Source organism: Lutjanus erythropterus, chromosome 5, assembly GCF_056507025.1.
Source record: "Lutjanus erythropterus isolate fLutEry1 chromosome 5, fLutEry1.hap2, whole genome shotgun sequence".
In the NCBI taxonomy this organism is placed as follows: Eukaryota; Metazoa; Chordata; class Actinopteri; order Lutjaniformes; family Lutjanidae; genus Lutjanus; species Lutjanus erythropterus.
Genome location: NC_139321.1, coordinates 18,462,643 through 18,488,792, shown reverse-complemented (window position 1 = coordinate 18,488,792; position 26,150 = coordinate 18,462,643). Strand labels below are relative to the sequence as shown.

General features: G+C 39.0%; 4 protein-coding genes across 4 annotated transcripts; 2 read left to right on the top strand and 2 right to left on the bottom strand.

Annotated features, from left to right (window-relative positions):
* Window positions 1–948: 948 nt before the first annotated feature.
* On the bottom strand, window positions 949–8,449 carry LOC146326685 (seipin-like). Its single transcript, XM_084718389.1, has 10 exons — window positions 8,350–8,449; window positions 5,981–6,251; window positions 5,200–5,278; window positions 4,954–5,097; window positions 4,821–4,856; window positions 3,203–3,337; window positions 2,991–3,088; window positions 1,559–1,688; window positions 1,305–1,386; window positions 949–1,219 (listed from the first exon to the last, which is right to left on the bottom strand). Exons 2-10 carry the CDS (start codon window positions 6,229–6,231, stop codon window positions 1,074–1,076), a joined length of 1,101 nt encoding a protein of 366 aa, XP_084574515.1. The 5' UTR covers window positions 6,232–6,251; window positions 8,350–8,449; the 3' UTR covers window positions 949–1,073.
* Window positions 8,450–10,491: 2,042 nt separating this feature from the next.
* Window positions 10,492–12,950, top strand: rnaseh2c (ribonuclease H2, subunit C). Its single transcript, XM_084719000.1, has 5 exons — window positions 10,492–10,644; window positions 11,311–11,465; window positions 11,578–11,690; window positions 11,817–11,936; window positions 12,729–12,950. The coding sequence occupies exons 2-5, from the start codon at window positions 11,312–11,314 to the stop codon at window positions 12,750–12,752; spliced, it is 411 nt and encodes a 136-aa protein (XP_084575126.1). The 5' UTR covers window positions 10,492–10,644; window position 11,311; the 3' UTR covers window positions 12,753–12,950.
* Window positions 12,951–13,014: 64 nt separating this feature from the next.
* On the bottom strand, window positions 13,015–21,060 carry zbtb3 (zinc finger and BTB domain containing 3). Its single transcript, XM_084719001.1, has 3 exons — window positions 20,952–21,060; window positions 17,570–18,411; window positions 13,015–16,278 (listed from the first exon to the last, which is right to left on the bottom strand). The coding sequence occupies exons 2-3, from the start codon at window positions 18,406–18,408 to the stop codon at window positions 15,207–15,209; spliced, it is 1,911 nt and encodes a 636-aa protein (XP_084575127.1). The 5' UTR covers window positions 18,409–18,411; window positions 20,952–21,060; the 3' UTR covers window positions 13,015–15,206.
* Window positions 21,061–21,079: 19 nt separating this feature from the next.
* On the top strand, window positions 21,080–26,002 carry trpt1 (tRNA phosphotransferase 1). The gene is made up of 7 exons (XM_084718999.1): window positions 21,080–21,298; window positions 21,636–21,717; window positions 23,052–23,221; window positions 24,569–24,746; window positions 24,836–24,892; window positions 24,989–25,099; window positions 25,627–26,002. The coding sequence occupies exons 1-7, from the start codon at window positions 21,215–21,217 to the stop codon at window positions 25,647–25,649; spliced, it is 705 nt and encodes a 234-aa protein (XP_084575125.1). The 5' UTR covers window positions 21,080–21,214; the 3' UTR covers window positions 25,650–26,002.
* Window positions 26,003–26,150: the final 148 nt, after the last annotated feature.

Genomic DNA, 26,150 nt, shown 5'->3' with positions numbered 1-26,150 from the left:
AGCTTCTTTTCACTGTAACAGTTTCTCGGTCACTATGCCACTTTTCATCACAAAGTCTCTGTCTGTCAGTCAAGACAGACAACGCTGAAACAGACAGACAGGATATTATGGAACAAAATGAACACTGGGGAAAACTGTAAAAAAAAAAAAAAAAAAAAAAAAAAAAAGACACAACACGCTCAACTCACGATTAGACCTTGAAGATGGGGTGCTGATAACAAAAAATAAAGACTAGCACAGCGCTCAAATTTGACTTTCTAGTAATATCACCACACAGACATTTGGGGCAAGGCACCCTTCTTCGGTGTGTGCTCAGGCAATTTCATAATCCAAATACACAGGAGGGATTAACTATAGGTGACCACAAACAGCACGGCGAGACAAAAAGAAAACTGCATTGTGAAATAAAATCAGAAATTGGGAAAAGGATACTTTGCATTAAAAACTGATTGAATTATACAAAAATTACCTACAGAAAAGATACTGTGTTGTGATAGGAGGCAGGGTGAAAGAACAATTTAATATCAATTTAAACATTTTCACGAGTTTTAAAAATGTATTGGATAATTTCACACATAATATCGTTACATATTTGGAATGTATTTATTCATGTGCTCATTTATTTCATAATGTCTTATGTAATTTAAGTAACAGAAGTAATAAAAAGCCACTGACAATAACAGATTTGTATGAAGTGGTGACGTTTCAGTAAAGGACTGAAGACTGTTTTGTTTTTAGTAATATAATTTGTTACGCAATACCTTTTTATACTGCACTGTTTACAGTGTCACTGTTGATCTGTGTCATCTAAGTACCTTTATTTATTATAAATAGATAGTGGGCACGATCTCATCATATTTATCTTGTTTTTATTTTTATTTTTTCTATTGCTACCAGTCTTCAAAAGTTATAAAACATTTTCTTATGAACATGAGACAGCTCAGGTCATCACTGCAGTGTGTATTTGTCAGTGGTGCTTTTCGCTCATTTTCAACCACATCACTCTCACATCTTACTATCAGGATTGCTCTCTACTTTTTCCGTCTCCTTTATTTATCTCCTTTATTACGGCCTCAAGCCGCCTCTGTTTCATTTATTTCACTTCGACCATGTATCTGTCTGTTGTGCACCTCTGTGTTGTTCGCAGAGTGCAGATGAGGTTTCTCCTCACTTTGATTTGTGATGGTTGTCTGGATGGGACCCACCAGCTCTGCAGCACCTGCCAATGGATTTATTTCTGTTTTCAGTACCAAGTGACCAATACAAATAACTTGAATAATGTTGAAATACTTGTGTTTTTGTACCTGCAGCAGCATCTCTTTCGTCTTCTTGCTGGTTGTTGTTCATGATATCCTCCCTATCTGACAGCAGTCCATCTGTTTGGAGCTGTGAACGACAACAAAAGAAGCACATGGAGCTGGTCGAGTCGGAGCTGTAACACCTGAGAGGAATCTGGTAATAAGTCACACTCACTTAAATACAAACTCATCGAGTGTGCGGCCCTGCGGCCAAAGACGAGCTCAGTATCGTCTGCAGTATAACAGACTGGTCCTCTCACCTGCTCTGGTACCCATTCCACCTTCCACAGCAGCCTCATGTAGCTGAGGACGAAGAGGAGGCTGAGGAAGATGAAGTTGCTGGACACACCGATCAGAGCTGACAGGAGAGGGAAGTTGAACAAAATGTATCTGATGACAGAGGAAAAAAACAGTTATTATAGCTTTACAGTAATTCTATGGCTGCTACGTTTCAGTTTGACTCCTCTTTCTATTCCAGTTGGTTATTTCCGGTAACTTCCTTGAGCAACCCACAGAGAAAACGTATTCAGAGCCTTTACACAAGTACAAGCAGCAATACCACACATGAAGGTTATAGTCTGGTAAAAGTATGCAAGTGTTTTCAACAAAATGTACAAAAGTAAAAGTACTGACCGTGCAGAAAAATGGTCGTTGTGAGTGTTTAGCTATCATACAAAAGTGGTAAATATACACACATTCTTAGAAATAGTACAGATTTTACTTCTTTACTCAAGTAAAAGTGAAAAAGTACAGGCTCTGAAATGTACTCAGTTACATTTCTACCTGATGCTTCTGTGCAAAGTTAACTGAACCACAACTTTTCTCTGAGGCTGTCTCTCTCTCTCTCTTGTCTGTTTCATTGATGATGTTTTTGGATAAATATTATTGCTGCATTAACGTGTTTGTTGCCTTTTACTGCTGTAGATGTTTATGGTCGAGATCACTTTAACTACTTTATAGGCTGTTGGACGGTTAAATCGGACTGTTTGTAGCGTCACTCTCCTGTGAGAACGATGTATCTCTAAAAAGATAACTTTTCAAGAGAAAAACAGCCGTGTTTCCAGCTTTGTGACGATTCATTTTCCAGCTAATCTAAGAGTTTTTAGGGTTTTTTGAGCTTTAGAAGTAGGAGAATTTAATCAACACTTACTCCATTTTATCCGAAAAGTTCAAATCAACAAATCTGGAGAAAAATGTTTTGGCACTGTGTAGGAAGGGTGTGAAAAATCTGTAATCTGAAAAGTAACTAGTAACCAAAGCTTTCTGACAAATGTTGTAGAGTAGAAGCATGAAGCTGCTTTAAATGGAAATTCTCAACTTGTATGTACACTTGCCTACTAAACGTACTTAGTTGAGTAAATGTACTTAATTACTTTCCACAGTTTTGGGTCACAGTCATTGAAATCTGGTCTGATGATGCTGCTGCTGGTGGAGAAATGTGTCTGTAAGTCATTCCCTGTGTGTTGTTGAGTGTTGTGTTAAGTTAATAAAGCTCCTACTTGTCATTAAAGGACTGTCAACAAAATTTGGTGTATTTGCTAGTATAAATATATTGAAATTAGAACATTTATTTATTGCAGCCTCATTTTGTGCTTCAGGTTTTAAAATGATGGATTTTTTCTTTCCTCTTTGTTTCATCATCAGATCTGTATGCTGCTGTTACAGATCTGTGACACAACATGGTGTACTTACCTTATACCAGTGAAATGAGCATGAACGTAGAGCTGAGATGAGTAGATCTGCACACTGTTGGACAGGATCTCAATGACAGCAGTGACAGAGGGGGAATACTGCACATGCGTGAGAAAAAAAACACTGTTGGGTAGACCTCAACAAAATGCTTGGCTTGCTAATCAATCGCTCTCACACATAGGAAAATGTTCCCAGAGCAGTGCAGGACTCACAGGGTCGTCTGTGTAGTCTGAGAAAAGCTCCACCTCCAGCACTTGTTTCTGCTCAGCGGCTCCACTCAGGTAGGCCGGGAGGAACAGAAGCGTCGCCAGGTACCTCAGCAGGTCTGAACGGTATCGCAGAATGCTCTGACCACAGCAAGACAACACAGTCACCCTGACATCCACCTTTACTCACCATCCAGTGTCCTGGGGATGAATGAATCTGATCTTTCCTTACAAACGTATGATGTTTTCAGTGAATAATATTCAGGAAAAGATGACTAGTGTTGTCATGGATGCAAATATTTTCACCTTCTGTATGACTTAATGATTTGGTTGTGTGCTTAATTTAATGAACACTAACAAAAGATGATCTCAGTGGACTTTTAATGAGCTCATCCCCTCTGTAACCACAAAATCCAAAACCCTGCACAATGTCATTATGTGGAACAAAATAGTTCTGTAAAGTTAAGTTGATTTATTTGCGTTGACTCAGAAGGTAAATATTTGAAGCTGTACCATGTGGCAGTTGATTTGACTGGAAGGTGTTTCAAATAGACTTATTTTGTGAAGTTGATTAGTATATATGAAGGCACAATAATACGCAAGAAAAAACGTAATAATTTAATGCAGTCCAATACAAACACACCATGAAATAGAACCTTAAAATGTACCATATCAACACGTCTCTAATATAGTGAGTTTAGCTTTAGTTTAGCTACTTTCCTGTATGAGTTGTTTGAAGGTCCTTGGCACTATGAGAGAAAGACACACACATCCCCGAGGCCCAGTGGGTTGGGTGCTGGATCACAAAATATCAAAGCATAAAAAGAGAAGAAAAGATCCATTTCACTATCAACTCTTCCTCAGACTGCTGCAGGCTGAGGAAGAGCTGATAGCTTGAAACAATAAATTTTCATATGGGAGCTTTATTGGTGTGTGGATCTTTTCTTCTCTTTCTGTGCAAAGGTCCTTAGCAACCATTTTCCTCAGAACATTTAAAAGGACCAATAAAAATCCCTCAAAAGTGCAATAATTTGTGGAACATGTGACATTGGCTGAATTTATGGTGTTTGAAGAGGAAGAGGAGATACCAAGATACATTATTTTGGGACAGGAAAAACCCACTGGACATGAGTGATACACAACTTGCACTAGCACTAACAACTTTGTGGCTCGTTTCTGGGTGAAATACCCCTTTAAAGGGCAAACTTAAGTTTGAAAGTTTTTTAAAGATTTCTAAACTGGGATATGCTGTTTACATGCACAAAACATAACTAGGACACTCTAAAAACCAAATCATAACCATAATGTGCATGTAAACACAGGTTGTCTTTATTAAAGGACTGTTGCGCTCAATTGCATGAGACTGTACCTGCTTTTTTTCCTCATTTGCAATGTAAAATAAGGGTCAATGATGGATTTCTTACACTTAGAAAATTCACTGGAAGATCTCTAGTCCCATCATGTGTTTGAATCAGTCATTAGTTCACATGTTCTCCCTGTCATCTGAGTCACCTGAGATCACCTTGTGTTTCAGTGGAACTCTGCAGCAAGCATAAGCAGCTCTAATCTGGCTCTGACCAGGCTGTGTGATTAAAAGGTTATTGTCCGTCAGAGCTGTACTCACAAAGCGAGAGCTGGAGGCGGCCAGCAGCTGTCTTGCCTGAGAAACACACAGCGATGCAACAGTGAATCAGTGGAGTTTGCAGGAACTAGAAGCGTTATTTGATTGAAACTGAACAAGTGTTAGTGCAACTCACAGAGCGGGCAGAGGAGGCAACTTGACCTCCGTCTCGAGAGAAACAGGCCGTCTTGATCATGAACATCCCCAGCCCCTGATTGACCGGAGAATCGGGCATCTCTAGCTGCAGAGAGATCCGATAGGCCTGGCCAAATGTCAGCACCTGAATGTGCATTTTTAAAAGATTGGAGAATTCTTCTGTGAAAACATGAATGTTTAATACACAGACAGAGACAGACACATATAAACACACGTCCATACATACATGTTTCTTGTTCCTCATCAGTGAGATGTTGGCCACGGGGTATGAACACAAAAAAGAGGTAGGAGATTCACAGTCTGTCCTGCAGACAAAACCGGGAATGAATGACTGAATGAGAGTAAAAACAGGAGGAATCTCCAGGAAATAGATGTACAAGAAGACATTGATGAGATAGATTGAAGCAGGAACAGACAAGCTTTAAATTACTTCAATATACATGATTGATGAGAATGATCATAACTCCTATCAGGCTACATCATGTCAGCTAATATTCCAGATGTTTGCACTAAATGTTTGGATGAGAACGATACTCTGTTTAGGTTACTGGGCTTTTTTTGTTGTTTGGTTGCCAATAAGAAAGATGTGTCTTTCTATTCTGAAAAAGAAAGTGGACAATTAACATAGAGAGCTTCAAAATTCAAAATATTTCGTGGGGTTCAGTGGATTTGCTACCTGCTTGATGTGCAAGGAAAAGGTTGTGGTTCCGTAGGAATATAATCTCAGGCATCATTACTCACAGTATGAGAAGTACCGAGCAAATGAGAAGATTAAAACGCACCATGCAGCTACAGAGAAGAATCTTATTGTGTAAATGCACAGAAACAGGAGAGATGGTTAATGTAGACTGTACCTGATAGGAAATTGTTTCATGTTTCTTGGTGGTATGTTATGGCATAAAAATGACAATGAACATGTTGTAAGAAAGAAAGAAAGACAGAAAGAACACATACAGTTACTAGTCTGTGTTTTCCTGATGCAACTGGACAGGACATCACATACACACCTGTAGTAATAGTGCACAGGTGTGGAAAAAGTCGCCTTGGGCATGTAGGAGTAGTAGAAGCTGCCGTACAAAAAGCCAGCGATCCAGAGCAGCAGGAAGACAACAGAGAACACGATGAGGGTCTGAATGACTCTCTGACGGATACGTAACATCGCCATGACAACAACATCCTGGAGCTTGAGCAGCGCCCGACCAAGAAGGACTGATGGTTCTCCATGATCTCCTGGACTCATATAAGTTTCTTGATCCATAGGCCTAACACCAGGAATAGCTGCAAAACCATAGATAAAACAAAACAAATAATTAAATAACATCAACAACAACAACAAAAAACAACTCAGTGAGGTAAATGCAACCATATTACCGGCATGTTTTAAAAGGTGAGTGTAAAGAAATGTAGTTTCACAGATCATACTGACTTAGTTAGGCTAATCAGGTCTACGGTCTTTCAGAGTGTCTTCATCCATCAGCAAGTTAAATGTAAGACTTTTTAAATAAATTAAAACTGAAGTCAATTTTGCAATAAAACTAAACATCAAATATATCTACACACTTCTGAATGAATTTATATTTGTCTGTTGAAAATTATAAGTACGGTAAGTCAAAATGAAAATACCTGGGTGAGTTAAAGAACTTTTGTCCAAATACTTAATTAAGGTGAAATATATATACTAGAGTAAAGAAATTTAAGTTTACAAAAACTTAAAAGATGGTAACAGGATAACAGAGGCATTCAAATTCAACTCGCTGATTTTGCCAAAGCTTAAATGTCCAGGTTTTATGGTTTATAGGGAATTTTAGACCATGTAAACTAAGGGTGTAGCAATACATTGATCTGTATCGATATATTGATTTAATGTTCAACAATCCAACAATTTAAGCCAATTTAATATCTTTACAGCCTTTTATTAGTAAATGTGAATTTGATACATTTTAAGGCTTTTTAGCAGCAGCCTGTCATTAAAATGTCTAGAACAGGTGTGGGAAATTATTTTTCATGAGAGACCACATGAGAAAGTGATCAGGCTGCTGTGGGCCAGATGCAAATTATGTCACATACAGGTTGCAACTATAGCAGATGAACAACACAAATAACATGGATAAATAAAGTTACAGTTTAATATAAAAGATACAGTTCATTAGGAGCTTTCAAAATAAAGTTCTGATGATGGTCGTCATGGTAAGCAAGATGTTATTGACTGTCTTTGTAGATTTTGGGTATTTCCATGAAACAGTTCAGTTGGTAACATTCAGGGCTGCATTTTTCCCAGATCTGTTATTAGGGTTATCTAAAAAGTTATCTGGTTCTTTTGGGGGGGGGAAATGGAAAGATAGCTCAAGCATTGTCTGTTTAACGTCATAGAGAACTCAGTGTGGTTGATGAAATTATGATCTCACTGAGCTTAAGACACAGATGCTACTCATAATAATGTGAGCTGCGAAACCACCAAGTCCAATCTGAGTCACAAGCAGAGGCCTTTCACATCAGATGACTCCAAATTATATTGATTAATATAGTATGGGATGACCAGATGTGCAGGTTTATGTGGGACTGTGCAACATTTCTATCCCTTGCCCCATGTCCCACATTTTGATAGGCTGTGGTGTTCAAAAGTCAAACCGTGCAAGGACAGACACTCTTCTAAAATCTGGCTTTTATGCAATGGCTGTGAAGAAAGCAGGAAAGGCTGTCATCACAGGGCTTTGTTTGATGTCAAACTGAAGACGCGTGGGTCAAATTAACCTGTCGCTGTCTTGTCTACCTGACGGCCAACAGGGAAAATTACGAGTCACCACAAAGTCACAAGCTCTGCAGATGGAAACGAACATGAAGAAAAGCAACACAGAAACTACTCATCTATTTTCTGCTGTGTGCTACTGACACAACCACAGGGTAAATCATAGAGTTAAAAGCTACGGGGCAGACAAATTTATTTTTTGATATGAACATTTTTGGCTACCTTTTTTTCACACATCCCACACAAATATAGTCTTTGTCCCTCATTTGTTTTGTTAGGATCTGGTCACTCTACATATGTATAATCTAATAATGGCAGACGATGAATGGTAAAATGAAGCTATTTTCTCTCTTCTTGTAACCTAACTTTTAATAATACTTGCTGATATATCAAAAGAGGAAGAGTGTTGCAACTTGCTTAACCCAAAAATGAACTTGTGGATTTCTACATCAAGAATAATGCTGGTAAAGACCAGTGTGAGGCTATTAAATAATTTTTAACTCAAAATCCAAAAATGCAAATCAAAATTTCTAGAAAACAATAAAGCAGTCTAATCAAAATGTCCACGTGGTATCCAGCAGCAGCGTGCCTGCAACAGTTCTCTGTCTTGCTATAAAAAAAAAACCTCACCTCTGGCCAACCATGAGCTGTTAGGAAATCACTTCTCCTTCCCTCTTGGTCTCTTGGTCCACAGCTTGACACGGTCTTGATGAAATGCTGTGAGCAGAAAATCCCTCAATAACTTGTCTTAAAGAGCTGCCGCTGGACAGAGTTTAGCCCGTCCCATATGAAGAGAGAGACTGCTGCTGCCAACTGGAACAGAGTTCTCAGTGTTGAACGTGACACTGACAACAGGGCTGAGGCTTTATTTTGTTCTGGCTGTTGTAAAAACTGATTGAAACATTGCCCTCTATCACAATGTTGGATGATAATTTAATTTTAAGGACATGCCTATATTTTTCAGCCTATTCACTGTATTTTTACACCTCATACACTAGTCTAATATATCATGCTGACTATTTATAGTCACTGTTGCATATATATTTAATTGCTAAATTCTTAATTTTCTTCATTTTGTGCCTGTTAATGTGTCTCTACTGTTATTCAGTTTGCTGCAAAGCTCCAGTTTTCTCATTTATTGCTCCAGATTATATGATACTATCCAATAGTGCCTATACTGTAGTTATAATTCGCCAAATACTGTTTGGGACATTGGTTTGATGAGTCGAACACTGTATGTTGTCATTCCTGTTACGTGCTGGTGTTTTTGGTTGTAAGTGAAGCTTGCGTAGTAGCTATGGTAACAGGGACCGTCAGAGCTGAGAATAAAAAGCTGACGTTTTGTGATGTATTTCAGTTGAGTGTGGACAGTTTATAAAAGTTGCATTGTCAGTGAAATAACATCTCTCACTGAGTGTTTCAGTGTTCCTGCACCTCTAAACGCCAATATTGTTGACGTGTTTGTGCAAAGGGACCTCATTTGAGTGTTAGATGAGTTGTAGTTTACTTGGATAGACCTCGTCCCTACAATGTTTTATCAGAAAAGGAAAATGACCCCATGTTAAAAGGTGGTTTCACACAGATCAGTGGTTCTCTGAAGTTCGAAGGCATGTCCTCAGGCAACTGCTGACATTCGCTGCAGCCTTTTTTTTTTTATTTCATTTAATTTTTTTTATCCACAAGGTCAAAGGTCAACTTCACTGTGACATCATAATGTTCAGCTCTCTATCAGTCCTTTGTGCTCCTGTAAGAATAATCTCTAGTCAGTTTGGATCTAACATATCATGTTCACTACACAGTTTATTAATATCACAAAATACTCACTAACTTACTAATAACTTACTCAAGGAAGACTGATGATTTTTTATCTTTTTTTTAACTTGGTAATGAGCTAATAATGCTAATTACTCAAATTGTTTGTCTAATTTTACAATAAGTGCAGGCTATAATGATGGCTGTTGTGTAAATAAATGTAGATTTTTTCATCATGATAATTTACTTTATACCTTTTGTAACTTTTGCGATATTTTTGTCCTTGGGTGTAGATTTTGATACACTTATTACGAGGCACATAAGGGTAAATATTTCTGTGTGATTACAAGTTAACAGTCCCAAGTTTTTGTAACTGCCTGCATACCTTATTTGTCTTAAAATGAATTAAAAATAAATATTATGTTATGTATGTTGCTGTTCCCACCCATGATTATTATTATTATTATTATTATTATTATTATTATTATTATTTTGTTGTTTTTATATTATTTTTTGAGCATTTTTACCTTAATTTGACAGGAACATCTGAAGATATGACAGGGAAATGGGGTGGAGAGAGTGAATGACAAGCAGCAAATAGGCTGCAGGTGGGAATCAAACCAGCGACTTTTACAGAGGATTTAAAATACAGTCATACATTTAATTTTAAGTTTAAGCTTCCATTAGATTAGCTGATTACAGATCCATTATATTTAGTTGAGTGCATGTTTTTTCTTGTACTTAGTAAAAAAAATAATGTATATTTAATATATTTAATTTTATATATTTAATTTGGGGAAAGTTGTCATAAATAGTTTCCATTATGTTGGCTCAGTACAGACTTGTACATGTTCTTTTTGCAGTCGCCCAGCAGATGGTGGTATTTATTTTATTAGACTAACGCAGGTTACGCTCCGCCAATCAGACGTCCAGTCCCACATCTGACTCCGCCTCTTTCTGCCTGCTGCAGCGAAGGGTGATCGGAAAAGTGAGGACAGTGATCTCTCACCGAGTGGGGGAGGCATCCTCCGGCAGAACACTAAAAACCCGCCAAAATATCTTTGAGCGTAGAAGAAGACGCTTTTGTCCAATCACACGCAGCGACTGGAACAATCCGGAAAAGGTCCGATTTTACATTTCAATTCACATAAACGTCTGGAAAACTGCTGGAAGGTAATGTTGGAGTTATGCTTCTCAAGTCGTTATTTAAGTCATGTAACAACATGTTTAAACATGTTCATAAGGAACAGAGAAAACACGTTAATATGACAAATATTAGGTCTCCGCTGGTTGATGTCAGAGCTCACAAATTTCGGCAGGACATGCAGTTATTACACAGTGGACAGTTTCTTGTATTTATATTTATTCACAACAAACAATCAAACAAAAAAACTTGTCATATAATCCTAAAAATATGATTTATTACGCAATACAACAAAACTTTACAGCTCTTTCATTTAAATGACATTGACCATATTTTTATAACGGTTTTTTTTTCATATTTTACTGTCAGGTTTTCATTTATGCTTCCTGACTTGCTGTACCTTTTTTGTTTTGTTTTGTTTTGTTTTGTTCATATACTGCTTACCATGTTTATTGTTATGCACCAAAACACCAAGGCAAAGTCCTTCCAGGTGTAAACCTATTTGGCAATAAACCTGATTCTGATTCAGACAGAGCCCATAGTGACACCTGCAGTTGATAAATAATCATGATTATTCCAATACTTTATACTGTTGGGGCCATCAGATACTCCATAGACAAGCTTTTATGTCTGAAATCACAGCTAAGGTTATTATTGTTGTCTTTTCCTGTGTTTTGATCTCTTCTGTCCTGCAGGATGTCCTGTAACACAAGTGTCACTCGTGTTCAAGTGTCACCTGCAGGCCTGGCAAAGCGAGACCCGGTCCACCTAATGCCCTGTGAGATTGAGCACAACGGGTCAGCCCAAGTCTCACAGTACTTAACTGCTACAGCCAAAGACCGCAAACAAGGTACACTGAGAATATGTCTGATGTCTGGTTTTGCAAAGTTTAAAGCCTCTCTTCCAGACGACTAGAACTAATTTCTGCTGAAGCAATTCTTTATGCAATTGTCCCATTACAGAGATGACAGTGTCATTCAGAGGGCGTGGACTGAGGGGGCAGGAGCTCAGCTGTCCACAGGGTTACACTGGGTTGGTGCTGAAAGAATTCAACAAGCCTGGCTCTGACCAAGAGGTAAATATCACTGATATCTACTCTGACCAGCAGCCTGGATCAGGCAAAGCACTGACTGCATGGGAGATAGAATTTGTTACTATGTCTGTATGATACTGAATTATGCGTGTTAATGTGTCTGTGCAGGACAGGACAGTGAGGTTGTCCTCTGTGTTTGATAAGCTGACCTACTGGAACCTGGAGACACCTCCGAACTCCGACGATACAATTGTGATGGCGATGGATTGGCCAGAGTTGGCTGACGCGGTGAGTTTTTAAAAAGGCTTGTTTAATCAAAGACAACAATAGCCTGTGTCACCAGTAATTAATAATTTTTCTGTTTAATTAATATAAACAAAATCATAAGTGTACTTTTGTGGTGATCTTTTTCATCAGACCAACCAATATCATAGACTAAAAACAAGTTATAAACTCATGGCAAGTCTTGAGAAATCTTTGTGCTTACAGTATGTAAATTACAGTTTGTTTTGGCTTTAAGTTTTTGTGTGTACAGCAGTCTGTAACCTTTAATTAGAAGCATGTCTAAAAAGTTTAATAAAGTTATCAGGATAAAGCTCTTTTTATTTATGCCATGTTCCAGAGGGGGTTCCACATTTTATTTAGAAAAATTATTACATATGTTGGTATGCTGCTTTATTGATTTTTGTGAGTGAAAATCAAAGCCTAATCCAGCACACTGATATACTAAAAACAGTACTTTTAATAAAAACATTTATTTCTGTCACAATAGTTCTGTCAAAATCAATTCAGCAGCCTAATACCTTTTTGATTCAACTTGTGTCTCAGGTCCACAGGCTAATAATGTAGTAGATGCAACGTGGTAAATTAAAAATGGATTTCTGGTTTGCAGAGTTGCTGTTGGAACAGTGTTGTGGCACTGTCCTTTTTATTGATCCTCTTCAGTTTCATGAATACTGTCCTAATTGACAAAAACAAAGCTGCACTGACAACATTTCATCAGAATATTATTCAAAATACAGCAAGTACACAGAGGCAGATTGAACTGTAGATAGATGCTGATTTTTCATCTCTTCACAGATCCACGGGCCAGTGGAAGACTGAAGAGACACACAGCAGGGACGTGGCGAGTTGGTGTCACCTCGGCTTGTTAGAATGACATGTACAGTTTGATGGATACTGGCTACAGTCAGTGAAAATCACTTAGGAGATGCTAGTGTTCCTGTGGCTGACCACAACAGACATAATGTTTATTATATTTTTGTATATGTTCTTTTGTAGTAAAATAAAGAAAAGTGAAACATAATGATGACTGACCAACATGTGCATTGTGATATCACTGAAACATTGCAATATTTACACACGGTTTCTATTGAATAGTGTTTATTCACAAGGTGACATTTAGATTTTGCACACTGGCTACTGTGAAAGCCTCTAAATGATCACTGACTCTACTGTCGATTATGAGTTTCCAGTGTCTCTTGAGTTTTTATGTACCAATACTCAGCAATTTTCATTATACAGAAACTGTAAAACATGGTGCAGGACAACAAATTCCAGTGTCAAACAGTCATTTAGGCACATTTAAAGTTCCAATTTAAACATTTAAAGAGAAGGCAGAATAACTGCAGGTGTAAAAGTGTGCTCATACTGTGTTTTCTGTCATATTACAGGAGAAACAAGACAGAAGGAATGGTCACATGAACAATAAGCAAAGCCAAATACATCAAACACAGATTCCCAAATGTATTCACTCCTGCTACCTCACTTCTAGGCTGGAAGTTGAACATTTTTTTTTTTCCATTCCTAACAACTTTTAATTGACTCTAATGGAGAATGTCAAGCAAAGTCTATGAACTATTTAGCAAAACCAGAATTTAGGGCAAAACACCCACAGTGCAAAGAGAATCTGACTGGCTATATACTACTGTATATAATCCTGGAAAGCCCCTGGAAATACATAAGAACACGGTTTGTCAGGTAAAAACTGCTGCTGCATAAAATTATGGAACAGCATCTTTCTGTTTTTCTAAAACAGAGGAGAAATCAAGCACCTTTCCTATCATTTAGAGAATTCAGTGTGTGTAGTTGCCACTTTTTTTATTTCTGGGTCTGAGCTGCCTAATTTGGAAATCGTCTTAATCAAAGACTTCTTACTTAAAAAAAAAAAAAAAACATAAAAAAACAAAAAGAAGGCAAGGGGAGGAACAAAAGAGATGAAGAAACAAAGCAAGGTGAAGGCCATTTGGCACAGTGGTTTTATCAAAAGTGATGCAAGGAAAGGCATGTACTACAAGTCAGAGGATGGCACTATCTGATTCTAATTTTAAAATTTGTGCAGGTGTTTGCTTTTAAATAAACAGTTCAATGCTACTACATGTACAATCAGTCAAAATTTGTTGGCACAAAGTAAAAACAGCTTTCCCTTATTTGTGTTTTGAGTTCATAATAGCGAACACTAGCTGAAGGATGTCACACACGTCTCTGAGACATTTTCATACTTCTCCTCACAATGAAGTTCATGAACATTTCTATATCCATACAAATGTATGAATGATAAAGATAGTAAACAATTAAAAACAAACTGTAAAATGCCTAAATTAAAAAAAAAGAGTGGGTTGTGCTTAATTTATGAAAAGGTGTATGAATAAAATTGTCTAAGATTGTCTAGAGACACCTGAATTGAAGACGATGATTTGAAATTCATAAATATTTAAGACTTTAAAGACCTGTAGATACCCTGGTAGTGAAGACATTGTGTCAGTCCTTATTATTAATCATTACAACAATTTCTAATTATTTGGGGTAATTTTATTAAGAAAAAAATACAAACAAACAAACAAAAAGAATAAATAAATCTCAAATGTGAGTATTTTCTGGGTTTTGATAGTAAACTGAATATTTGAGTTTTCAGCTGCTGGTCAGACGTAACAAGACGTCACCTTAGCGTTTGGGAAATTGTGATTTGCATTTTGTAGACAAAAAAAAATATTGATGAGTCCAGAACTAGAGATAAAGTACAGATGTAGTGTTAAAGAGATAGTTTGGATTATCTGAAGTGGGACTGTATGAGATATGATTATCAGTGTATTAGTTACAGTAGAACCATTGTTTTAAAACACTAAAGTCACACAAAAACACAAACAAACAGATCAAGGCAGCAGTAGACCAGCAACTCCTGTGTTCTGTAAAGTAAAATCACTGACTTCACCCAAGGAGTCTCCAATGAGTGGACCCACAAGAAAGAATGATATTTGGCTTCTATAATTGCAGTTTCCCATTGGAAAATGCCGTTTGGTGGCAAAGTAAAATGATTCAAATATTCTAAGTGTAGTGTACACTTACACTAATATAGATGTTTTTAGGTAGATCTTTTTAAGGTGATCAAAATACCTTTTGTTGCTGACCCTATTTGCATGCCATCCACCATCTACTGTAGGTCATACCTGTCTTTTAAGTGCCTCACACAACCCCATTTAAAATAATCTTTAAACTATCCCTTTAAAATGTAATGTATGTGTTTATAAGTATAGAAATTCAACCGTGTCTGTCTGTGTGTTAACTAAGAGGTGGAGGTGGTGGAGGCGGTGGTTGTGGTGGCAGGGAGGGCTCTGTGTCTGCCTTGCTGCGTTTAGCTGGCAGTGTGTGATCGTGAGCTTTGCGAATGTGTCGGTACAGGTCGCCCGATTGTGTGTAGCTCCTGTAGCAGTAGCGACACTCATAAGGACGCTCTCGTGTGTGTACGATGGCGTGACGCCTTAGTGTGTATGTACACGAGAAGGTTTTTCCACAGACTCCACACGTGGGGACATCCTCCACAAAGTTTCCCATAGAGTCCTGGAAGTCCTGGAAGTAGGCCGGAGGGTCTGAATGATGTTGAGATGTGGATGGAGGGATGAGCGAGGCGGTGAAGGAGGAGGAAGTGTCCTGGGAGGAAGGGCCAGCACCGGAGGAGGAGGACGAGGGAGAGAGGGGAAAGGAGTAGTCATTTGAATGGGAGGCCATTTGTAAGAGACCCTGTGGGTGGGAGGAGAGGAACTGAGGGCTGTTCAGCTCCTCCTCTTGGATGTCCTCTTCAAACTCATCATCCACCTCCATCACTGGTTCTCTCTCCCTGCTTTCCTCCTTCTCTTCTTCCAGCTCTTCATCAGATATGACAATGGCCTCAACTTTGACTTTCACACTCTCTCCACCATCTGTCCTCACTCTGCCTATAAGAGGGTGAGATCTTTTATTTCTAGTGGTGTGTGAAGCTCCAGTATCACCCTCAGGTCCTTTAGTGGGTTGGTTCTGAGCAGAATGGAAGTCTACGCTTGGGCGTTGGAGAGACACGGCATTCTGGATTTGAATCTGGGGAAGCGCACGCTGTGTTGTGTTTGTTTCTGAGTGTGATGTTAGTGCTGATGCTTGGATTAACATGACCATCTGTTGTCCTCCGACCAGTGTGCCTCTGTGGTCAGTCTCTGATGGTTTTCTGAAAGAGTCATCACGGGCCAGTCGGGGAACGTCCTGATGGGGGTTGGGGGAGAGGCTTAACTCAGACTGGGAAAAAGCAACTACTGATGGACCACTAGCTTGGCTCACTGTCACCAGTGAGGAAGATGAGGAAGGCTGCTGGTTACTGCTGTGGCTGGCGAACAACAGAAAGAAAGGAGGATATACAGTGAACAACCTTTTTGTAAGAACAAATCATGAGAATGTCTATAAGAATAACCTACTATATATTAAGTGCACTTAAGGAGAAGGAATCAAACATTTTTCATACATATTACACTTAACTCAAAAGGACAGTTCACATTATTTGATGTAGGTTTAGATGACATACTTACCAACAGTAGATGGCGGTCACCACTTTACTTTACTACTCAGTCCGCTTTTTCTGACAGGAAACCACCATTATATGAGACAAATATGGCTCTCTTCATACCAACCAAACTCCATAGACAAAAAAGGTCATTTTACCTCACAGAACAGGGGAGTTGCTGGTCTACTGCTGCCCAGATTTGTTTGTTTGTGTTATTCTGTGTTGTTTTAGAAGGATAATTCAAATTCATTGAAGCCACACAATAACACAAACAAACTAACAGACCAAGGCACTGGTTGACCTGCAACTCTTACGTTCTATGAGTTAAAATTATTGATTTCACCTATGGAGTTTGGTTGGTTTGGAGAGAGCAATATTTGGCTTATAAAAATTGTGGTTTTCTGTCAGAAAAAGCTATATGATGACAAGACAAAGTGGTGAAAGTATTCTAAATATATCATACACTTGAACAGATATTAAATTTTTTAGGTAGACCTTTTTAAGTGGCTGAATTGTTACTGATCTGATCCACAGCAGAATATTGCTTTGCTTTTGGTACTCCTCTCTGCTTTTTCAAACTAGGGGCGTGCCAACACACTAGTGGAGGTAATACACTGACCATCGATGAGTACCTCATACAACACCACTTCAGATAATCCAAACTGTCCCTTTAAGGTTGAGTGATATGACAATACATACTCAAACATCTTGCTTTGTCCACAACCCAAAGATATTCAGCTTACTGTCATAGAGGAGTAAAGAAACTAGAAAACATTCACATTTATGAAGCTGAAATGAGAGAATTTGACATTTCTTTCTGAAAAAGATTACTCAAAATGATTTATTGACTATAAAATACCTGGCAATCAATCTAAAAGAAGGCAACTCCAAACTGATTAATAGTTACATCTCTAGATCACACCAAAACAAATTTCTTGGGCACAGTACATGTGTTCATGTGTATAGTGTTTCTGATTCTGATGTCCTTTTGACTTCCAGTCTGCTTTGAAACACAACTAAAATATACGGCTCTGATCATCAGTGTGATATTTAGAGTAAACAGTTGTTACGTGTGTGTTTCTATCTTTATTTTTTCTGGCAGAAAGACACAACAGACCTGTACCTGTATGTCTCAGTGGTGCTGCAGGGGCTGCAGAGGGCCGACCCCTCTCCCTGACCTCCAGTCCTTGATCTTGTGTAACTTCCTGATGCAGGGGCAGATGGGCCTACAATAAGGCCCTGCACCAGCTCTCCACCTGGGGGCAGAGGAGGGCCGTCCATGCCTGGCTGTGTGGTATCAGCGAGGTCAGGGCTCAGAGGAGTCTGAACTCTTGCCTCTGATGACCCCCCACCAGTCCTCCGCTCAGACTTCACGGGCTCCAGCTGACTCCTCTCTGCTGTTAGGGATACTGATGAGAGGGGCGCTGCCATGACGACTGGATTCAAGTGATCCTCAACCATGGCCAACACATGGTCAGCTCCACCATCACCCCCACTCTCCCTCCCTGCGTCTGTTGCCTTCCTCACACCAGCGCTCTCTTCAGAGCGAGTGCTGTCTGCCTCAGCCAAAGGCCCTCGTCTCTGCAGTCGTCTCTTGCACACTCTCACCACCTCGTTCATGTGCAAAAAGCTTGCAGCAGCCAGTATGTCCTCCACTGGTGGAGACTCGTCCAGCTGCAGCACGCCTTCATAGACAAAGTCCAGGAGCAAACCAAATGCAGCGGCTGTGACGATGTCGCTGTCAAGTGTGACAGAGCTGCTGGTGCCATTTCCACCGCTGACTCCTGGAGTGTCTGAGTAGAACATGTGGAAGAAAGGCGAGCAGGAGGCCAAAACAGCCCTGTGAGCCAGGAAACGGGATGAGCCCACCACAACAGTGCAGTCACAGAGGAAGCCCCGCAGGCGCTGAGTGCGCAGAGCTGACAGCAGCTGCTGGGAATGCTGGGGAAACTCCATCACCTGAGCAGCAGATACAAATGAGAGAAAGCAAGGACATGAAGATGGAGTGATACGGTCACTGAAATAAAAATCACTTCAGACAGCTCTACAGTCAGTTGCATAATGTATTTTGTCAAGTATCTCTCTTTGATTTCTTTGGAAAATAATAGCTTGCATAAATAGCTAGCATTCAGTCACCCTGGGGAAATATTCATGAAGGGTCAGCTCATCAAAATTACAAAAAACATGTTTTCACACTTAACACTAAAGGCATTTAACCACAGATAGTTTTGGTTATAATTGCTGTTCCCTCTTACAAAAACAGTCATACTGGAAACCATCTAAAATGAGGTGTGTGGCTGCCAGGGTCCATAATTTCAAATACTCCCACTCCATCTAGTTGACTAATTCTCTAAAGATGTAAAAGGTTTGTAACTAGTTGACAATTCAGTCTGATATCTGGCAAGATGTGTGGATCATGCTCATCACATTTTCTCCACTGAAAGGTCACACTAGATTTTCTTCAGAGTAAGGACACGCTACAGAACACGTAATAATGTTTTCTCCACATTTGAGGGTACTTAATCAGACAAATATCAAACCCATGGCCGCTAGTGAGAACTGACAGCCTCAGTTCAACGGTGGCATGTGCTACAAAGTGAGCTACAGGGCACCCTTTATTACATTTCTTGCACACTGGGCCACCACTGAGGGCACTTTATAATGTTTAATCTACTATAGGGGTATGGCTGTGTATGGGCAAGAATCTGGCAAATACATACATATCATGATACTGGGGTTATGATTCAATATATTGTGATATATTGCAATACAGTAAACATGGTGATATGCTTTTAAAAATTTAACGTTGGGAAAAATGTCATTCTCTAAAGCACACACCACCATAAATAAAATATGAGTTAAAGAAAATTTACTTTTTTTTAACCCTGCCCTCTGCCTGTATTTCCTTGTTTTATCTTTATTTTGCTGTGCTTGTGATGCTTTACCAACCCAAAACATTGGTTTACTAATGGCCCAAACAAATACTACTGATTCTACCTTTGAAGACAACATAAAATGAACCACTGCCAGGAATCTCTGCATATATATCACAATACAGTGATTTTTAACACTGACACCGGATCACAAAACATAATATCATAACACTCAAGAAAATTGAGATTTTCTTACACCAATACCACTGGGATATTTTTTTTTAATGTTGGGGCTTAGTTTAGTTAAGAGAAAATTAATTTTTAAACAGAAGAAAAAGATTCTCACATGTCCAAAATCTTTGACTTGTTCAAGATGAATTTTATTCACTGTGCAGCTTAAGACAGCCTCAAAACACGGAGGCATGTTACTGTCTGCTGGAGCAGGTTTGTTTGTCATGTTATATACAGTTTATAGGAAATTACAGAAAGACCAGAATGCAATTTCTCAGGAAGAGAGGAAAGGAAGTAGAGCTCAACAATTTTGAAGAAATATTTAATTGCAATTGGTTTGACTGTCCCAAACAAAGATGTTTTCTGAAGTTTGGAAAATAATGTGTGGGTCAGGACATGTCTGCAGCACCACAGTATTTAATTTAAAATGGTATTTTGACACACATTTTTCCTGTTACAAATATTGTGCTTCATTCAATATGAAAGTTGCGGTAGACCACATTGCGATTTCAATAAAATTATTATTCATTGTTTTATTAATTGTTGTTAATTAATTGTTTAATTTTTTAAAAATTAATTATTAATTGCCCTAAAACGAATCTTCCTGAACCAAAATGCATACTGATTGCTAACTTGACAGACTTAATGTGAAAGTCTGAATAGGCTTTACAATACAAGTTTGATCCGTCTTGATCAACAGGAATTCGTTGCTAATGTAATTACAAAGACTAAAAAGGGAAGAGACAACAATCAGAAGGTTTCATTTCCAGAGATATATTAATTAATGTGAAATGGTTGACTCTCAACAGGGTCAGACACTCAAATTAGAACATACAAAACCCATACCGAGAGAAGAATAAAATTAGATAGAATTAAATTACTTTCTTCTGCAATAGCAAGTTGTAAAATAAACATTTCACGGTATCGAACTGTCTTTGAAAGCAACACTGATGGAAAGTAGGACTTCCTCTCTTTAAACACTGTTAATTATCAGTCGAGTCCTGTTAACGTATCGAACGTTACGTTTCCATGGTGACCTGCCCGAATACTTAGGTCCACTGGCAGCTTCGTCCAGGAGCTGGACCTTAAACTTGTAACAGTAAAGAAGACACCCAGTGACATGCAGGTGAGACAGAAACTTGATGTTTATTACAGAAGACCCCGTGTGACCCAAAGGACGAGGTTGTCTATCAAGAAACATCCCCAGCTCAACTATGCTAACATTAGTTAGCCAAGTTAGCTCAGCCTCTGAGTAAAATTCAAACAGCGGGAGCTCCCGTCACCGCGGTTTTCTGTTCGGATATATCGGCATGAACTGCGAGTTACCGTGAAATAGCCAGCACGAACCGAGAGCTGAGACACCACATATAATTTCATGGATGAATGTGTTCTTACCTCCTGCAGCTGCTGTCTGAGTGATGTTTTCTTCCAGGACAAAACGCTGCTTTTCTTCTGTGGTGCCGGGGCTCCGCAGCACAGCAGCACCGCCACAGCGACACCTGCAGGCGGACAGCGAGAACAGACAGGAAGTGGGAACTCGTTCTAAAAATATGTCCATGGAACCTGCACGTTTCTTGGCCGTGTTGTTGACAGAGGTTTATTAGTTAATTTTGTGAAGTCTTTTGTAAGTTTTTGCTGAATTGAAAGCACTACAATTCATGTCCCAATACAGTGACAGAGGAGGCAGAGGAGGGAGAGGAGGCAGAGGGGGGAGGGGAAGGAGAGGAAATCGTGGTGGAGAGGTGAGAGAAATTAAAGCCCTTTAAATTGAGATATTGTCCCATCTCTTTAATAGTTCAGGGACTGACTTCTGACTCATAACACCTCTATACTGACTATGAAGGCATGGAAATAGTTTATTATGGTAAAGTCCAGGTCCTATATTTAAACCAGAGCTGTAATTAGAACTGAATTTGAATGTGTGTGTGTGTGTGTGTGTGTGTGTGTCTGTGCTAGCTCCCACAGGTCTTAAGGGCTGTTTGAGGGGTTAGTCACTTAGGGTAGGGTAAGGTAGTTTTTTGAGGGGAGATTCCAAGTCTCAGACTTTGAAAACCCTGCACTCTGCTTCTCCCCTTCCAGGACAGAGATGTCCGTCTGTCTAAATCCATGTCTTATGTACTTCGTCATGGAGCCAACCAGATGGGTCTTCAAATGGGTACAGGTGAGCAGTGTGTAACACAAGTACCCTTTTACTGATAGCATCACAGATTCTGACATAACAGCAAGTAAGGATATTAATTTAAGTATTTCAGCAGATCCTTATGCGTGATAGCCTTTTTTAAAGTACTGTACATAGGTACATTTTTTAGGTACTTGTACTTTACTTGAGTAATTAAATGTTTTCCTACTTTATACTTGTACTCCATGCATTTCAGACTGAAATACTGTATTGAATAATTGACTACATTATGGGATAACTTTAGTTACTCTTAACTTTGCTAATTCAGATTGATAATACAAAACATGATCAAAAGTATGATGTGTTATTATAGGTTTACTGTTCCCTGGAGGTAATTCACAAACTATAAAATAATTAAAATTCAGATAACTCACTTTTAAAATGTTTATTACAGCTGCAGAACATTAGAGTTTAGCATCTAGGCTCCAACCTCATCACTCCCCGCAGATTATGTTTACATACAGATGTTGTAGAGTGATGAACCCCCGCCAGGACCTGCAGGTGGATGCTGGGGTGGTGGGGCTTAATGAACAGGCAGCGATACTGATACAGGGCAGCCGTTGCATTGACAGGCGGAGGTAGATATGGGACACTTTTGCTGTTTAAATAGACTGCCAAATAGGGAGGGAGTGTTTGGTATATTGTTATGGAGAGCGAGGCATGTCATAGGTTATAGGCAGCGCTAGATTTACTGCTACCGTTAGGAGCTGCATCATTAAAATGATGTACACATAATGTATCAGTAATTATAACAGTGCATTTCTACACTGTGATGTTGCTACTTTTACATTACACAAAAATCTGAGTACTTCATCTGCCACTGTACAAAGTAGGGGTGTCACAATTTAAATATTAAAATCGAAAAACGATCAAAATGAGCTTTCAGTTTCAATAATCATATCGAAAAATGTTTTTTCTCCACCCTTGCCTACTTGTGGTGTCTGGTTTGTGTGCGAAGAAAAAACACAACACTTTCAAGATGATGCAGCGTGGCTTATAGGTCATTATGTCGCACTTCCATACCACTAGCTCATCTTTTTAAAGAAGAATTTTAACATTTAAATCACAGTTGTCAGGGAATAAAACTGTCGATCTCTTAATCTTCACAAATTAAAATTATGAAAAACGATGGCAGAGAACCATGACACCCCTACCTCAAAGTCTTTTTCATTTCTAATAACAACATCTGTGTTCTATGCTTAATGAAATGCATACAAATGTAAATGTATTCCATTGCATCATGCAGGGCAAAGAGCTGTGTACCTGAGAGAAAATCCATTGTGGAAATGTGACTATAACAACTGTAATCCTCATAGATGGCTTCATGTTTGTGGAGGAACTCCTGTCTCATCCGCAGTTCCGCTCATACTCACTGGAAGATGTCGAAAGAGTTGTGGCCACAAATGACAAACAGCGGTTTAAGCTTCGCCCCCATCCAGAGGACGGACGCCTTCAGATTCGAGCCAGTCAGGGTCATACAGTACAGGTAAATCTCACAGGAGGTAATCCTAAAACAACATACATGAAATTCTCCAAATAGCACTGCAAAATAGATATTTAATTTTGTCAGCAAACAAGCATGGAAGGATGACTCATCTCCCTAGGCAGGTGCTGTAGTCAGTAAAATTTTCACCAAAATTGGTTTTAAATAGAAACATTTTCCTTTCTGGTGGACCAGCTAATATCATAAATCTCCTTGTGATCTAGATGAAGGAAAAACCATGTCTTACTTTTGCTCCTCTTTATTGCTGCAGCCACACATAAGGATTTAAACCAACGGCAGCACAGACACAGTGTGGGAGTCAAGTGTTCAATCTGTTTCTAATGTGTGGGAGACTGTTAGTGAATGACAGACAATTTTCTAGAAATTATATTAGTTTATACTCCACTTTAGGGCTGGGCAATATATTGATATTGTAATATGAGACTAGATATCATCTTAGATTTTGGATGTTGTTGTATCGTGATATGACATAAATGTTATCTTTTCTTGGTTTTAAAGGCTGCATTTCAGTAAAATGAAGTCAGGCTTTACCTGTTCTGTTGATTTCCTTTGTCCACTTAGTCATGATATCAACATTATTAATGATTATTTATTATTATTATTATTAATTTCATTGTGTTAATAATTTATGAAAACACTAATAGTCACCCCTATTCAATATGGATATCAGTATATCAAAAATATTGTGATATTTGATATTGTTCAAATCGCCCTGCCCTACTGTGTTTGCACTATTTAATAATTTAATTAATTAATTAATTACATTATTTTAGAGAATATATATATATAGAGAGATATCTTAGCTACACTTTCCTCTAATGGAAAATTTACTTTGGGAGATCACACAACAGCTCAGAACACACTCCATGTTGTTCCACCAGGCATGCAAATGTAGTAAAACAATTTACACCTTCAAATTATAATTTAAATCTAATTTTCAGATGACATATGCTGTTAGTCCCCCTGACAATCAGTTTAAAAGGAAAATGTCATTGTCATCCTCTCAAATAAGTGCAATCAGTGTAAGGTGAAGATGCTAAAAGACATTAGAGAATAGCACCACGGCTGGTGTTAAAATCAACTTTGATTACGTTATGTTTTCCCTCTTGAGTCATCGACTGATGCATTTGTCACAAACATGGGATGTTTCATCATTGACCTTGAATTTTAATCTTGCTCTCAGTTTGCCTTCCCCTGATAGAAGTTAAATTTCACTTCAAGATCTTCACAACTAGTTAAGCAGTTAAGTTTTTTTCTTTAAAGGCAGGTCCACAAACCTTGCCCCCATTTTGAAAGCTGTGTTAATACTGGTTGTATTGCTGTGGCCAGGTAGTGGATTTGGAACTGAAACCTGTCCTGGCTGGTTCTCCAGACTGCCCTGCTGAGGCCGTTCATGGCTCCTACCTCCGCAACTGGACCTCCATCCAGCAGCAGGGCCTGAGCCGCATGAAGAGGACACACATCCACCTGGCACCAGGCCTGCCAGGGGAGGATGGTGTCATCAGCGGTAAACTGTGTGTGTGTGTGTTTGACAGAGAGAAGCCAGCTGAACATTTAGACAAATATGTTCTACAGTGTCATTTATTTTCCCCACAGGCATGAGGAAAGACTGTGATCTAGCTGTGTATATTGATATCCCCAAAGCTCTCGCTGGTAAGCTATTGACTGCTACCCAGTACACTCAGTTCAGTCTGTATGTGCAGGCAAGACTCTTTCTTACATGTGTTTTCTGTCTATCTGACTGTACAGATGGTATTGAGTTCTTCTGGTCAGAAAACGGTGTGTTGCTGACTGCAGGCAACGCAGAGGGAAAACTTCTCCCAAAATACTTCAGCCAGGCTTTAAGACTGAGACCTACAAGTAAGAAAAACTCACATGGATTGATTCAATCTAGATTATTTTCTTTTAAAGGGAAATTTTGGCTTTTTTTCATGTACATGTCCAGTCATATTGATGGTGAATGTAGTCAAATCAAATAATAGGGGGCTTCTCTGTGGCTCAGTTAATGGAGTGTGCGCCCCATGTGCTAGGGCTGTCAGTCCTCTGCAGCATCCACCAGTTTGACTCCCGCCTGTGGCCCATTCGCTGCATGTCGTCCCCTCTATCTGCTGCCTTTCCTGTCGTGTCTTCAGCTGTCACTAAAACAAAAAGGCAAAAGCCCAAAAAATATTATAAAAAAAAAAAATCCTCAGTGCTATATTGACCAAGAAAGCTCTCCTCTGCCAAAGTCTGCTGTCACTGCTGTTACCAGGAGAACTCAGAACTCTGCATTTACCTTCAACACTGACTGGAAATCAACATGAAAAGTGCAGAATTTTCCCTTTAAAACTTGGATTGAGGGCCAACATTTACTTGTTCACTGAGGTCACTTCTGTCCTGTGTTTCAGGGAGCATCCTGCCACTGCAGTAGCAGCAGAGGATACTGTCCTGTCATTGGTCACAACAGGACTCACCTGACTGTGCTACCACGCCATGGTTGGTTGACGCTTATCCCAGTTACCTTGGTAACACTTGCTGTTTGGCAGGAGCATCCTAGAGAGGCAGTTTTGATGAGCAATAGGAGCATCCTCTCAGAAATCATCCTAAATTGGACTAAATTGATAAACTTTTTATTTTTGTTGAAGGGATCGGGACAGCTTTAGGGAAGGATACTTTATTTTTAAAGACAATTCAAATGTCTTATACTGGCAAATGGCACTTTTTATTTATGGAGCTTTTGTTTTCTTTATCACATTGTTAGTGCTAAATAAACTGTGGCACGCATTAACTCCCAAGATAATTTCACCGAACTGTTACAAATAGACACACTGACTGCTAGCAACATTTGAGGACATATTGTGAGTGTGTGGTTAGTCACGTTACTAAGTATGGGAGAGCAGAGGATGCAGCCACTGTGGTTTTAGTTAACGGA